We start from the raw sequence: 15166 nt of genomic DNA on the forward strand, positions 1-15166 counted from the left end.
GTCTCCTCCTCCTCTCATCCATCCCCCTCACTGGCAGGATTGAGGAGAAGATGACCTAGGCTCCCAGACCCTTGACCACCATCCCCAGAGCTCTGAAATCCTGTTTGATGGTCTCCAGTTTGCCCTTGGTGTCATTAGCGCCCACATGGAAGAGCAGCAGTGGGTAATAGTCTAAATGAATTGCCATGTTTCTAAAATCTTCTATGCATTCACATTCCCAGGACAAAAGGCAAAATGGACATGTAACTGAATACGATCTCTTTTGTGATCTTTCAGATATAGCTAAGACTACTTACTGTAGGGGACTATAAATTTCTCTTTGAGGATGGCATGAATTGTGCATTCTGAATATTTCATTGAGTAAGCAATATTTAGTGAATGAAGCATTTATTATTGCTTTAACAGGGGACACCATGTAATGTCAGTAACCATCAGCCAAAAATTACAAGGAAACAGCATTGTCCAAACACTAGCTTCTTCTTAAAAAACAGCACCTCTTTTGGTTTACTTTAGTAGTATTTTTTAATCTTGCATTTTTTATAATAAACTGAATTTGTATAGAGAAAAATCTTCTTGACTATGCATAATTCCTACTCAGTTGTGTTATTATCTATGTAGCCTTTGTAGCCTTTTTTTTTTTTTTAAGGTAATGGCTATTTCTTTTTGACAGTGCATTTTCTAGTTTTGCTAACAGTTAATTGGTGAATAGAATACACAGTACAGTTTTGAAAAGAAAGACCAGCATAGCATGACTGCTCGGTAGCAATGGATTGGCTAAACAAGAAGTTAAGCTAAAGCAGTCTTTCTATTTAATTACAAAGGGGGATTCAGAAGTCCCCTTTCCTGGTTTTCGATCATAAAGAAGTTGTCATAGACTTTTCATCAGTCCTTAACTGATATAAAGTATACATGACATGGGACTGAGGAGCTGTCATTTTGTCTTTGCTGATTTGGTGCTTTTTCTGCAGTCTCTGACAAGTCATTTGCCCTGCTATCTGAAAATAAGAAGTGCACAAGCCAAAAAATGCCAGGAGACAATCAGAACATCTAGAAATACTGCTTGCCTTCTGTTGCATGTAATAAAAATAGTCTGTTTCCATTGAGGTAGTTCATTTTGCTATTTGCTCCCTGAAATTTCTAGTTTGAAATACAGAAAAAAATGCTTGAAAATGTCACTTTAGATCTTCCCTTTAAAGAAAACTAAATGTTCTTTACAAATGCAAATAAAATGTATAATTTTCATTGTGTGATTTCTTCTATTTCTTTAGCTGTGAACAAACACCTCTTCTTTTCCCCATACACAGGCCTATGCACTTTTTTTTTCTTCCCTGAATAAAATGTAAAATGATGCCATTACGTTTGTGATGGAATATGTTCTCTTACAGCCGTCTATGAGCAATCATGTGAAGCCTATAAGCACAGAGGGAACACTTCAGGCTTTTACAATATTGATTCAGATGGAAGTGGCCCCTTGAGACCGTTTCTTGTATACTGTAATATGACAGGTGAGGTGATAAACTTCCTTAACTCACAGTTCGGTCTGTATGCATGCTCATTATATAGAAACAAAATCTATCAAGTAAGAAGCCTCTGTAATGCATGAGTTTAATGTATACAGGCACAGCAAAATAAAGGTAACTCCTTAGCTCGGAATACTGGGCAAAGAATTAGACAGGAGATTAAAGTAATAACAGGATTCAGGCTCTGAATGGGTTCCTGTTGTGTTGTGCATAAATGGGATGTGCTCCATTTGGAGAGAATTTCATAATAGATCATTTTTCAGGGGGGCAGTTTTGTTTTAATTGAAGTTAGAGCATCTCCAAGGACATTTAAGGAAATGAGAGATAATTTATGTTGTATGACAAAATTACTGATTTTTTGCCTGCTAGCCTTATGAACAATTGTAATTCAGAATGGAACTTCCATTGTTCTGAGGAATGCAGGCATTAAACTGTGTCTTTCAAAATGCTAGTAGATCTTTTGGAGAAGGCAAATTCCACCAGCAGGATTCTCGCAGCCTTACGTTCAAGCACTTGACCTCCTTTTCTGCACTCGGTTCTTTGCATGTGATCATTTCTGTCACTAGAGGTTTTAGGTATCTGGATTTGTTATCATTCAGCTTTTTAACAAACAAGTTGTCCGTGTATGCCTGTTGGTATATATCCTTCCAGTTAAACTTACATTGTTTAAACACCTTTCTGAAATTTAATATTATTTTATTTGTGTCTGTTTTCTTTTCTAATTAATTAGCTTCTTTTTTCACTTGGATCACTTTCCAGCCAAAATAATGGAAATATTTCATTGTTTTATGTGACAAAAATATGTTCTGTGAAAAGAGACTTTTACAGAGTTTTAACTGTTCAAAAGCGTAGGTGGTTGAGCCATAGATGAATTTGTTTTGAATACATCCTACATGTTAAGAACTTGACTTAGAAAGCTTAAAATAATCTTCTGGGGTTTTTTTTAAATGTTGTATATTTGTTTCATAAACAGTTTTCACATATTAAGGGAAAAGATCATGATCATGTTTATTTCTTGAGAAATTCGTAGAACTGTGCCTACCAATGACATTGGTTGATTTTCACAGGAATCTAAAGAGTATTTATTATATATACTGAAATGGTAGAATTGTTTCCCTCAGTCTCCCCATCTCAGCTCCTGACTTTGGCTTGTAAAGGAAACTGTGCTTAGTCATAGTGGGTACACTTCAGATTAGCACAGGCCCTTGAAAAGAAATGCCTGTGTCCTGTGAGACTGAAAGAGACCAAAGAATTATGGCAGAAAGATGACTACTTTTTAAACTGGGTCTACCCCTCTGAGGTACAGTGCAGTGTCTGATTTATCCTTGTGTGTCCATGAACAGCTGTTCCTGTTTTCCTCAGTCACTCCTTGTTCACCACATTAAGCAAACCTCATTGATCAGTTCTTTGTCTCGCGATCCAACCTGACAGGATGAAACTTCTATATTTGTTTCTCTCACAGTTTCCTCATGACTGATATTCCCTTTTCCCACCAGAGGCAGGGAAGGCAGATGCCTGCATTTCTTGCAGCCCTGCCTTGTCTTTGACATTCATGTGGCTTTATTTTCGGGCAGCTGGGAGGGAGGTGCCTTTCCCCACTTTCAGTCTTGGAGGTCAGCTTTGAAATGAAAGGCTGTAGCCCAAAGTGCCCTTTAAGGTGACCAAACTTTTCAGTGACCTGCTTTTCTTTTTCCTTTGTACCATTGGAGTTGCAGAAATGAGTGGGATAGCTGACAAGTTTGGCTCTGAATTTCTGTGTTGAGCATATGTTTGTGTCTGTGTGAGTATGTGTACAAAAAGAAATCTAAGTTTGTTATGCTTTCAGCTACCTGCTTTTTGATACCATGAGCATGTACTTAATAAAATTCTATAGCTTGGCCAAAATCTTACAAGCAATGATAATAAAGCTGCATGAATAGACTCCTTTTAGTATAATATTTCTTGAATAAGGATCACATCTTGATGTTTCCTTTAGTTTTTCTGATGAATAGTGTCCTTTAAGTGATCATCAGTTCTTTTCTTACTATAAAAATCTTTTAGTATCAGCCATGTGTGGCCTGCAGGAAGTTAATGAAATAAGGTAAAACTCTATTAAATAGTTATAAATAGTAATATTAGAATGTTATTAATATTAATATTTTAATAGTTAGGAAAAATAATATTTCTCATATCCACTCAAATTACATCATCATTAAGTCATCAGAATATGGTGAACATGAATGTAGACTTGGCTTGACTTGACACAAGTCGGCTTTAACCAGGAACTTGCTCATCCCTACCTGGAAATAGATTTAATTAGGTGAGTTAGATTGCCACAGGCTTTGTAAGCGGAAGATGAAACAGCAAGAGCTTGATGCTTCCCTTTTCACAGTGTGAGGGGATTTAGCCAAGCTACAAAAAAGCAGAATCATATTTTTACAGGTGGCCTTTATTGGCCAACTGTATTTATGGTAATTTATATTTCAGGGAACATGGAAGGTTTAATCTCTGTACTACCAAGCAGACTGAGTGCTTTTACACTTCCTTGTATGTGAACACTAAGAAACAGCAAGCAATGCCTTCTTGTGCTATGGCACCAGCCAGTTTAATAATTTCTGTGTCTCAGGGTGTAGAAAAATTATTTTCTTTAGTCCCAAACTAAATACGCAATAGTTACCCTAGGGCTCCTGGTAGATATTAATGTAATGACTTCATATCAGTATTGTAACATTAAAGTGAGTTCTTGATTTGTTTGGTTTTGCATTAGAGTAAGTTTTTGCAATTAAAAATGCTTTCCACAATCGTTGTAGAAAGCTGAATGAAAGCTTTTAATGTAAAAATATTTATGAGGTACAAATATAACTGAACAACTATTGATGTCCTCACTACCTTGTTCCCTAGTGTAGACGGATATGTCCAAGCTGGAGAAAGTCTRTTTCTCAGTAGACTGTGCATATCCACATCATAACATATATTTTACCTTTTATAAACACACAGGATATTGTATCATTCAACTATTTGAATTATATTTGTACTTATATGTAAGTCTTTCCTGCTCTTTCATTACAAGAGCCTTACTTTGGAAGATATTTTTCCAGAAGGAATATTTGGAATATATCTGCTAGTGGTTTATGGAAAAAGTACTTCTCAGACACAATTCAGTTGCTACTGGAAGTAATATTTTGGCAATATTGTGCATGCCCCGGTTTAAATGAATCATTAGGCCTGTCTACACAAAGTAATGTAGTACAGAACTGTGTCACCCAGCAGTACCTGAGCTAATAATGAGCAGTATGTATTTTTCAGGGAAATTCGGTGCTCAGTACCTGAACTGGTACTTCATCATGTTACAGCACTGAGTCAAGTGGGAATACCATGGTGGTTATCGTAAATCAGTACTACCTCATGTGTTTGGAAGCAACTCTGTACTGAACTTTGAAAGTTCTTGAGTCCTGAAATTCTTAGGCTTTGACTAAATACAGAGTATGTCAAGTAATGATTACTCCTTGATTTTAGATGGCTAGAAAAACCTTCATATTGTCTGGGTTTTGTAGTAAATGCAAAATCTGGAAGCCACTTTTGCTTCTTTGTAAAACAGCAAAAGGGTGCAGGCTATTTTGTCAGACAGACTAAATTAATTCAAAAATATAATGATAAATGCAATGTAGATAGAATGTAGGATAGAATTTAGTGTTATTTTATGAACAGTTTAAGCCTGGGAGAAGTAACAATAATAAACATTATTTTTTTCTATTCTTTCATTGCAATTCTCCATATAGAATATGTCATATTTAGAAGAGAAGTATATGGATGTCTTCACTTACTCTTTTCTTCCTCAATATTTATACCGAGCTGAATACCTGTTACAGTTGTGGCAATCTAATTTTAAATAGAAAGAATGATTAATTGTTTTCATTTTGCTCAGTTATGTCTTATTTCACATGCCCCAAAGCCTTTTTTTGTGACCAAAAATGTTACTTTAAACTTTGATAGATCTCTCCATACATTCTCTTTCCATTGCTAACTTTTGCAATTCTTTCATATTCTTTATTACTTTTCACATATGTTTCTCAAGATACAACGTGGACAATTATACAGCACAACAACACCAACTTAACCAGAGTCAAAACTGCTAATCGAGAGAACCCGCACACTGTGTTTTTCAAGTACTCTGCCAGCCTAGACCAGCTTCAGGCTACAATTAACCATGCAGAACACTGTGAACAGGAGCTTGCTTACCACTGCAAAAAGTCAAGGCTTTTAGATAAACAGGGTAAGTAAAGCAAATATATCTTATTATGTTGCATAGTGTTTTTTATTTAGTTCGATAGAGGTTATGGGATTTTGCTACTACAGAGTTTAAACAACTTTAAATATCTAGTTCTCAAATCCCTGTAAGTTGCTAGAGGTATTCGAACCAGAAAGACACTAATGTCAGTTTATGATGATCTTCATTCACAATATTAAGTACTCTCAAAGTGAATTTCCTTGTAAGTCTATTAAATTAACAGAGATTATTATTAACAAAGTCCTATTGGTGTGCCTTTCAGAGATTTTTAGGGAATTGCTAATTATTGAGGAAATATCTATTTCAAAGAACACAGACTAGTGCATAAATACCAGTAGAAGTTTGTTGAATGCTTTTGAACACTTATTGTTCAGTGTTTGTCATTAGTAAATAAAACTCTGATGACATTAAATTTCCACTGTCCGATATAAACAGTCCTAGAAAAAAAAAGATAATTAAAATGTGGATGAATGACAACACTATATTTGCTTTAATAGAAAAATTACTGGTGATCCTCTGACGTACTTAAATTAACTTAGGTAGTCAAGTTTACATCTTAACTCTCACTGATGAATATCTGCTGTTAACAGGCTTAAGTGTGAAAATCCATTTTAAATACTACAAAATAACTTGGGGAAAAAAATCCCATTGTTTTCTGTCTCTTGCAAAACTAAGCCAAATTGGTTGTCTTGTCTGCTAGAAGCTCTGAAACTTTTCCTTACATTTGTTTCTTGGCATTCTTTTCTAATAGCAGGGCAAGAGCAGAGAGGAGGCCTTTGAGTTCCCTGGTCTCTGGTTCACACTCTCACTCCTTTCTGTATATATTCTGCGTCCTTATTTGTATCATGGACATAATATTCCACCAATCCTTCCTTTATGTATGGACTCCAAAGTCAAGCTATGGTTAGGTGTTCAAAAACCCAATGGATACCAAGCAGAAGGTTTCAAGATTGCGCTCTCTAGGCATTTCATATCTTTTGGCTATTAAATGCCTTGCAGAGTAAGATTAAAAAAAAAAAAACAAAAATAAACCCAGAAACCCCAGCAATCTGAATTAATCGGTTTGAGTCATGGAAAAATTATGGTCAGAGAAGAAGGAGGGAAGAAACCCACACAAGCAGGATTTTCCACTTTTTTTGCAATCCGCTGAGATTGCACAGAAATACAGGTTTTACTAGAAAGCTAAAGGAGTACAAGTCAATTATGCTAAATCACCCAATATTTAGAATTTTGAATGTTTAAGAGTAAATAAGCGTGTGAAAGTTCTTTGTGAGTTATGTAGATTTTCTAAAATCATTCTTAGTTAAAACGTTAACACAGAACACAAATACAACTTCACATTCCTCCAAAGAGAGGATTTCAGTCAGTTCTGAAAGAGAGAGCACTAAGGTAAGAGAAAACTAGCATCTAGTGATGTTCAGTCTTGGCTTCTTTACTGACACTTCTAATAAAAGTCGGTGCTGAGTTTTCTGATATAAGGATGAGATATGAACACTTGTTAAAAAGAGAATTAGGATTTATGTTCCCTACTGCATTTCAAAGCAGCCAGAGACACATTTTTCTAACTTTTTAGAGGAAGTATTAGTTTTTCCTTATCTTCTTTTAGCATTCTTAATTAAAACACTTMTTTAAAAAAAAAAATCAGAATTTTTACATTCCAGGATTCAGATGTGCCCTGTTCTATTTCAACTGTGATGACCGTGGGAGAAGATCCAATAAGGCTAGACCCTCTTTGAGACTTTCAGTCATACTAACGGGAGGCATCGAGGGAGTTCCTAGGGGAAGAAGCAGATGCCTCCTTGAGCAGTGCCGACTGCTCTGCGCTTTTGGAGAGCTAGCTACAAGGGGGAGAAAAAAGTGTTTTTTTTCCCCCCAAATCCATATGCTGGTACTTGTTTTTTCAAGGAATTCAGTGATTAGTGTGCTTAGTCTCAAYGGTATCTACAGAAACAGATGCTGTTTTCAGCATCTAAACTCCATCAGCAGCAAACACTGGGAGTTTGCATGGAGTTTTGGAGCGTGTTGGCACCTGTCAGGTTTGACTATTAGCGGAAGATTAGGGCTATGTTTACATGGTGATCACTGTAGTGACTGTAGCTTAAGAAGACCTGACTGAGCCATCTTTAAACTGCATAGATCAGATATCTACCTCCGAATAGCACAATAATATAGAGATACGTACAGAATTAACTATATGAATCCTGTTGAGTTAGCTTCCACAAAGATATCTGTACACTCGTAGAAGTGCTGAAGATATCTACTTTAAAGCAAAATTGACAGTGCACAGATGAGCACTGTTTAAAACTGGGATTTCTCTAAATAAACTGCAGTAACTGTGTTTTAAACATATCTTAAAATATTTTTACTTCAGTAAATATTTGGATTCTTTGAACATCTCAGAATGTAAGCTGCAAAATTTTTTTAGTGGGGCTGTGAGAGCCAGTATTTGGAAAAACTTCCAATTTCTCATCCCTTTTTTTCTACCAATATAAGTTTAGGACATTCTTTCACTGGAAGGGAGAACCTCAGAAGAAATCTAGGAACTTTTGAAAATTTCAAGGTCATGCCACCAGATGAAAGGTTTCCTTTCATCTCCTAAATATCATTCCAGTAGCATCCACTTGGCAAAAATTTGGATGAATTAGCAATCCTTTCTCACTTTCATTTCTTTCTACTTCAAAATATATTTTTCCACTGAGAAGTATGGAGGTAAGAGAGAACACATTATTTGTTCTCTGCAAAGAATATTAACTTCAGTTTTAAAACTGTTACTGAAAAATGTTTTTGAGAGCTTTGAAAGGAGATTTCTCACCTATTTCTATGCGAAAAGAAGTTTTGTTTATTATGAACATATTTAAACAGAAGGATTTGAAATGCTAATAGTTGTATTATCAAATTTCATACACAATTTAATCCCACCCACTTCTGTAATCTGTAACCTCCACTAGGTATGTCTGACAAATACAAAATTTGATGATAGTTATGTTAAGTAAATTTTGGGACATGCAGTGCAGACAGTAATTCTTAACTGACTGTATTTTAAGAAAACATTATAGTCAGTCAGCCTGTACAATATTTTGAAATCATGTCATGAAAGAAGTTACCTGCTACTACATCTATGTGTTTATTTGGAAGATACCCCTACCCCTTTTTATTAGCTTTATTTTGCTCTGAGCAATATTTACTGCTAAAGCAGAAATACCAATCTGGATTAATCAGTGTGAACTTGTTGTGTTTCAGTAAATACTCTCTCCTCACCCAACTATATGAACAAGTAACTCAGACCAGCTTTTAAATACACCCGAATATCCCCAGCCAAAGACTGGTAATATTAATTCATAACTACAATATAAGGTTTAGGGATGCTGTTGAAATGGCAGAAACACACTGCTTTTTATAGTCCTTGTTGTCGGAAGATTTTTAAAGTGATGTCTGATAAATTATTTATAAACTGTCTCCAGGTTTTCTCCCCCACTGTGATGTCTTGCGAACAGAAACACTGATATTGGGCATTGATGCCATTATGCAAGTTTGACTTTCCCAGAAACTGTTCTCACTGTTTTTTGGCCTGCTGGGCCGACAGTTGTGTGGTAATGAATGCAGCCAATATGTTTAGGAGCCGAGAGATTGTCAGCGTAACAGAGGTCTTATCTAACAGTGAGGTTTAATAAGCAGTGGCGGTTGTAAGTAAAGTTGAAACTAGGATAAATTCCAGCTTCTTCGTGGGGGCTTGCTGCTGAAAACGTAGAGTTTCAACAACAAAAAGAAGTGCATCTGTAAGGAGGAACTCTACCATTTAACAGTGCTTGAGTTTCTTCTCATGCCCCGACTTTCATTCATTGCATCTTTTACCCTTTTTCTCTCTCATCTGAGATGGTTTATCTTTATGCTTCATATCTTTTAGCGATTATCTGCTCTGTATATTTTGTCTATTTATTGCTGTGCTTGCTTGGCACCATCTTTGAGCTGAATATGCAATACTGTAGCATTAAGGAAACATCTAGTTTTATCATTTTACTATAAACAATGCCGACTGGATGCACCCCACAGAGATGTAATAGGCTTGGGATACCTCATTTCTACTCACTGGATACATCTACTTGCTTATCTGACATAACCATTAATACAATTTCTGCTGTCTCTGAGTATATAAATTCTGAATCCATTGTGTGTGGTCTAACACCTGTCTTTGGGCATATCTGATTAACACCACACAGCAGTTCTGTTCATATGCTTAATATGCATCACAGACGTATGTAGTACTCCGTAGTACACTTAGTAATGGGAGGAGTCGATTTCTGAGTAGCTTTTCTTTAACTCTTCACATTCCACATAGTGAAATTAGTAGTTTCATGATCTGAAATTGATCTTTACTTGGGAATATTAACTATTTTGATTTTTAGGGTGATGGCATCTCCTTTTTCATGGGCTATTTTAAAATTAATTACATAAATGGACTGCTTAAGACAAATGATTCTAATATCATGGCTGGTTGAGCTAGGGACTGTGAGTTCTCTTTTCCACTAATACAAGCAAAAACCTGTGACAATACCTGATAATGAAGTACTAAAATGAATGATTGGTTATCATTAAAGAAAGGTGGACAATTTTTTTCGGTTGTTGTTTGGACCTTTTAATTTGAGGGGTATTTTCTCTTGCTTAACATTTTGGAAAACTGTTCGGATGAGAAAAAGTGGGAGGAGCAGGAGATGAGATTGGGCATTGATTTTCTCTAACCTGACTTTTAGATGGGATGCCATTGAGCTGGTGGATTGGAAGAACCAATGAAACACAGACTTACTGGGGAGGTTCCTTGCCTGCCGTTCAAAAATGCGCTTGTGGATTAGAGGGGAGCTGCATTGATTCACAACATTACTGCAACTGTGATGCTGACAGAGACGAATGGTGATTTTTGTATTGTTGTTTATTTGTGATAACTTTTTCTTGGCTAGCAAATCAAAAAAAAAAAAAWATATATATATATATATAGGCTTTAGCAGATTTGGAAAGCCAAGGCTGTTGTAAACTTAAATGACCACAGTATCACCTGCTTCCTTGGTATAAAACACAATTTCTCACCAAATTAGAACTGTGTACATTAAGTATTATTGTTAATTCTTTCACCTCATTTGGGGGGATATAAGGGCTATTTGGGGAGGGTTTAATTTTACACAGAGGCTGTACAGTTTTGGAGTAAATTGCATGTTATATTTTCAGAAGTTAAACTCATGTCTCTAGTATAACTTCAGTTATTAGAATTATAATACTGAAGGTAATTAAAGCTAAACTATGAGGTTCCAGGGGGAAAAAAAAATGAGTTGAAGATTTCAAGGAATTTCTAGCCTAATTTTTAGTTACACTTAAGTTTAGGCTTTTTTACCTCAAATTCGAATAGGTTAATTATCTAAAACTTAGATAATTGAATTTGGAGGCAGTTGATATCAGCAAAACCAAGCATTCATATGAAATCCTAGTCTGAGGGAATGGAAGTATTTCTAAAATGTAGATCTTCTGCTTATACCTGAAATTCATCTTGTGTTATTTATGATCCCATTTAAATAAGTAACATCAGAAATGAGTCCCTGTTATGATGTCAAATCTGAACCTGAGCTTTCATTTAAAATATTAGATCCAGCTTTCTCAATAATAGTTGTAGGGCAGTGTAGGTCCTTGATTCAGCAGGCTAGGACATTTTAAATTAAAACTTAATTGTTTAAGAAACTTTTAAACTTTTAAAGCATATTTAACTTCTATTAATCCTGTTCAATGAGTAGGTAATGCATGCACATTAATATATGCACCTTTTAATAGTAGTATCTGTTTTTTGTAAAATGAGGAGAGTTGTAGAACTGAGAGGTCTAACACTGGGAAGGAGAATAGAATAGGCAAGGAAGGTGCTTAGGAATGTCTCGATGTGTAGAAAATTAAGTATTTAGCTTGTATTGTCCTCAAACTAGATATCACTCTTCCTTTAAAGGAGCAGCTAGTGAATTTGGTTTGAAAATGTTGATTCTCTGATCATGAGTAGGGAATTTGGCAGATACAGAAATAAGAATACAACAAAGGACTCATCAAAATTCTTTACAAGCGTCATAAGTTTCCATAGATTTACAAACAAAAAGAACATACATCTGCAGTAAAGTTCACTAAGTAGTATCTGCTGTGTTCATTCTACTAAAGAGCTTAAACAAAAACCCAGCAGACTAAGAATTTCCCTATTATTGTGCTACATAAAAATATAAGCAATTTATGATTCCCAAATGCAAAATAAATGTTAGAAAATAAGCACATTTTGACAAAGGATTTTGAATAGTTGCTAGTATATGTAATATATTCTTGCTCAATTTTGCCATTCATTTAATCCATGCTCACATTCATATGCATATTTTATGATACCATACTTGTGTATTAAGTAGATAGGAGATTTTCTAGGTACAAGTCAAGGATGCATGTCTCCACTATAACCAGTCTGAGTAATTTGTATATGTTGATGAATATATTTCATAGAAAAGATAATGGCTCCAGTATTTATATTTCTATATGTATCCACTTTTGACACTTTAATTTTCACTTTAAATGAAGGGACTTATCCCAGTGACTTCATTTTTTATGGAGGCTATGTTTAGATTCATTCTGGTAGCTGTGCTTAACATCACATTTGAATTCCTAGAGACAAGTGATTTGAATCAGTTGCTTCAGTGTTGCTCATAGGGCAGGGAGTGCAGGTGGAAGCTGTGCCTGCTTGAGATGCTTTCTGAATGAGCACGCAGAACCAGAGTTACACACCATATGGTTCTGAGACGTGGTCTTGATTTTGTGCGTTCATAGTAAAATATATCTGATTTCATAGACTGGATACAGATATAGCCATAAAAGCCCTTATTTGACTACTTGAAAACTCAAAAAAAAGTCTATAAAACACACTCAACCTGAAAAGAGAGTTAAAAAAAAAAAGTCTTCCTAAAGATCTATGAAAAGGCAGATCCTCTCTGCAGAAGAGGTAAGGCAGTTTCCTCTCAGTTTCCCTTTATTTGGAACACAGTTTTATGCCAAGCAAACATCTTTACTGATTTTTGTCAGTTCTAATTAGAAATGTGCAGTATCTCACCTCATCAAAGATTAATGTAAAAGTTGTTTTTGAGTGTTTTGCATGGTGTTGCAAAATGGATAAACATAAATTGCCTATGGAGAAAAGACTGGTGATGATAGTAAGGGTGAGAGAAAAAGATCACTAATTTCATTCGGCTCTAGGAGGGAATGTCTTCCCATTCCCTCAGTGCCAGTGTATAGAAGGCTGAGAGACTGGGTTGCTAAACCTAACCACACTCCCAAAGAGACATGGCTTGCTGACTGGATGTGTGTCTAGCATTTAATCTCTGAGCAGTGTGAATTCCAGATCGTCTCCCCACTGAGTTCCTATTGTTGTCTCTGAGCTATTTTCTTTGTCCATTAAGGGAGAATTCTGTTAGAAATAGATTGGATGGAAGGATTGAATTTTCCAAAATGGTCCTGGGTGATTAAATGTTTCCATGTGTTTGGTGAAAGCAATTTTAGGGCCAACACTGGTATTGTATGAAATTCAGTAATTCAGTTCTGACACTAAGTTAACAAAGATATTAAATAAAGAATTCTGCCTAAGATCAGAAGTACTGTGCATGTGCTCAAAGTGCTAGACTGCATATTTCCTTTTCTGCAAATTACATATTTGAAGCATAAAATGCTTTTGCTGTAATCCCAGCATGACTTCTTAATTTTCTATGTGATCTTTTTAAACTTCATCAATGTAGAAAAGGAAAAAGAACATTAAACTTATTTGAAAGTTATACTAAGTCTTTTAGTTTTTAACACTGAAGAAACATACCATGATAGATGCAATACTTCCTCAGCAACATGAAATTATTGACATGTGCATATACATTGGTTTAGGCAGCCAGTTAGGTACCTAATTATGTCAAATACACTACCTTGTGCTTTTGCAGACGAGCACAACCATAAACATGCCACTTCTCATGCAATTATTTACAGTCCTCTAAATGACCACAATATCGATAGCAAAGCATACAGAAGTATGCTCACATTTATATTCACAGTCACTCTATTGCCTATATCATGCAGCTCTTTTCTGAGAATTCTTTCTTCTTCCTCAAAATGTATTAATAATAAGGAAATGTGTTTATCAGAAACATTTAGGAGAGTTCTGGTTTCGTTTTACCTTTCAGGACTAATGATACTGGATTCCTCTCCTACAAGGAGCATCTACCAGTAACTGAAATTGTGATCACAGATACTGACAGACCAAACTCTGAAGCAGCTTACAAGCTTGGGCCTTTGCTTTGCCAGGGTGATAGTAAGTAACAACTGCAGAGTTTTGCTAAGTAACGATGGGTTTTGATCACCATAAATTTTAAATGTTGTATGATAAACAGGCTAAGATATTGCTTATTCATCCATTTTTTTAACTAATTAGAAAGGAAAAAGACAAAATGTCACTGTCCATGAGAAACCAGGATAGAATTTTTAAAAGATACATTTATAAGCCTTATATATCTGTAGTGAAGACAGGAACAGTTAGTATAGTTTTCAAACAGAAATTTTGAGGACAAACTCCAGTGTTTTTGTGTGATTTCAATTCAGTTATGAATGAAACATTACATTAAGAAGAATTAATAGTTGTTTACCATATCTCAGGAGAATCATGCCCATTACTAGATATGCATGCCTCTGTCACCAAACCTTATGTATATTAACTCCTCTGAGTACCTGTGCAAGTAAGAAAACTGTACTAAGGGAGATTAGGTCAGTATACACTGTATTTATGAACAAAATTTCAAATCTAAGAATTTAAAAATTCAAAAGATATCTAGTATTTCAAAAGTAAAGATAATACATGCTGAAAATGTATGTACAGCAACTAGAAAATGACTAGGTCTGAAGAATCATTGAATGGTAATGAGACAACTGGATAAAATTTGGTATCTTATTGAAGATTTGTGATGACATTTATGATTTCATCAATTAACATCTTCCTGTCAAAGAACACAGATCTATTTTATGTTCAGTAATAAACTATTGAACAAAATTTTATGGCTGCTAATATTGTAATCAAAGGTGAGGAGAAACAAAATATAGGTCATCCTAAAAACCTTGACTGATAAGTTGAAGGGGCAGGATTTCTGTCTGTAGTTTAGGGAAGGGCTAAAGATATTTAATAAACCTCATTTTTTGCATCAAATGTTATCCTATTAATTTTCATGAACCTCACTATTGCTTCAGATAATTACAAATTACTATTTTTATTTGTTATGTGACTGTCCTCTTTCATCACATGATGTGTTTGTTTTTCAAATTTCTTCAGCCTTTATGAATAAGGGGAAATGAA

General features: G+C 35.2%; 1 protein-coding gene across 1 annotated transcript in view; it reads left to right on the forward strand.

Moving 5' to 3' along the window:
- LOC112965249 (contactin-associated protein-like 4) overlaps positions 1-15166 on the forward strand; it is a 233587-nt gene that overhangs the window by 184313 nt on the left and 34108 nt on the right. Inside the window, exons 12-15 of the mRNA XM_026064067.1 lie at positions 1386-1505; positions 5575-5772; positions 10536-10692; positions 14007-14134. Coding sequence (XP_025919852.1) covers positions 1386-1505; positions 5575-5772; positions 10536-10692; positions 14007-14134 — 603 coding nt within the window. The remainder of the gene's footprint in view (positions 1-1385; positions 1506-5574; positions 5773-10535; positions 10693-14006; positions 14135-15166) is intronic.

The sequence above is a fragment of the Apteryx rowi genome, unplaced genomic scaffold, assembly GCF_003343035.1.
Source record: "Apteryx rowi isolate R43461 unplaced genomic scaffold, aptRow1 scaffold_208, whole genome shotgun sequence".
In the NCBI taxonomy this organism is placed as follows: Eukaryota; Metazoa; Chordata; class Aves; order Apterygiformes; family Apterygidae; genus Apteryx; species Apteryx rowi.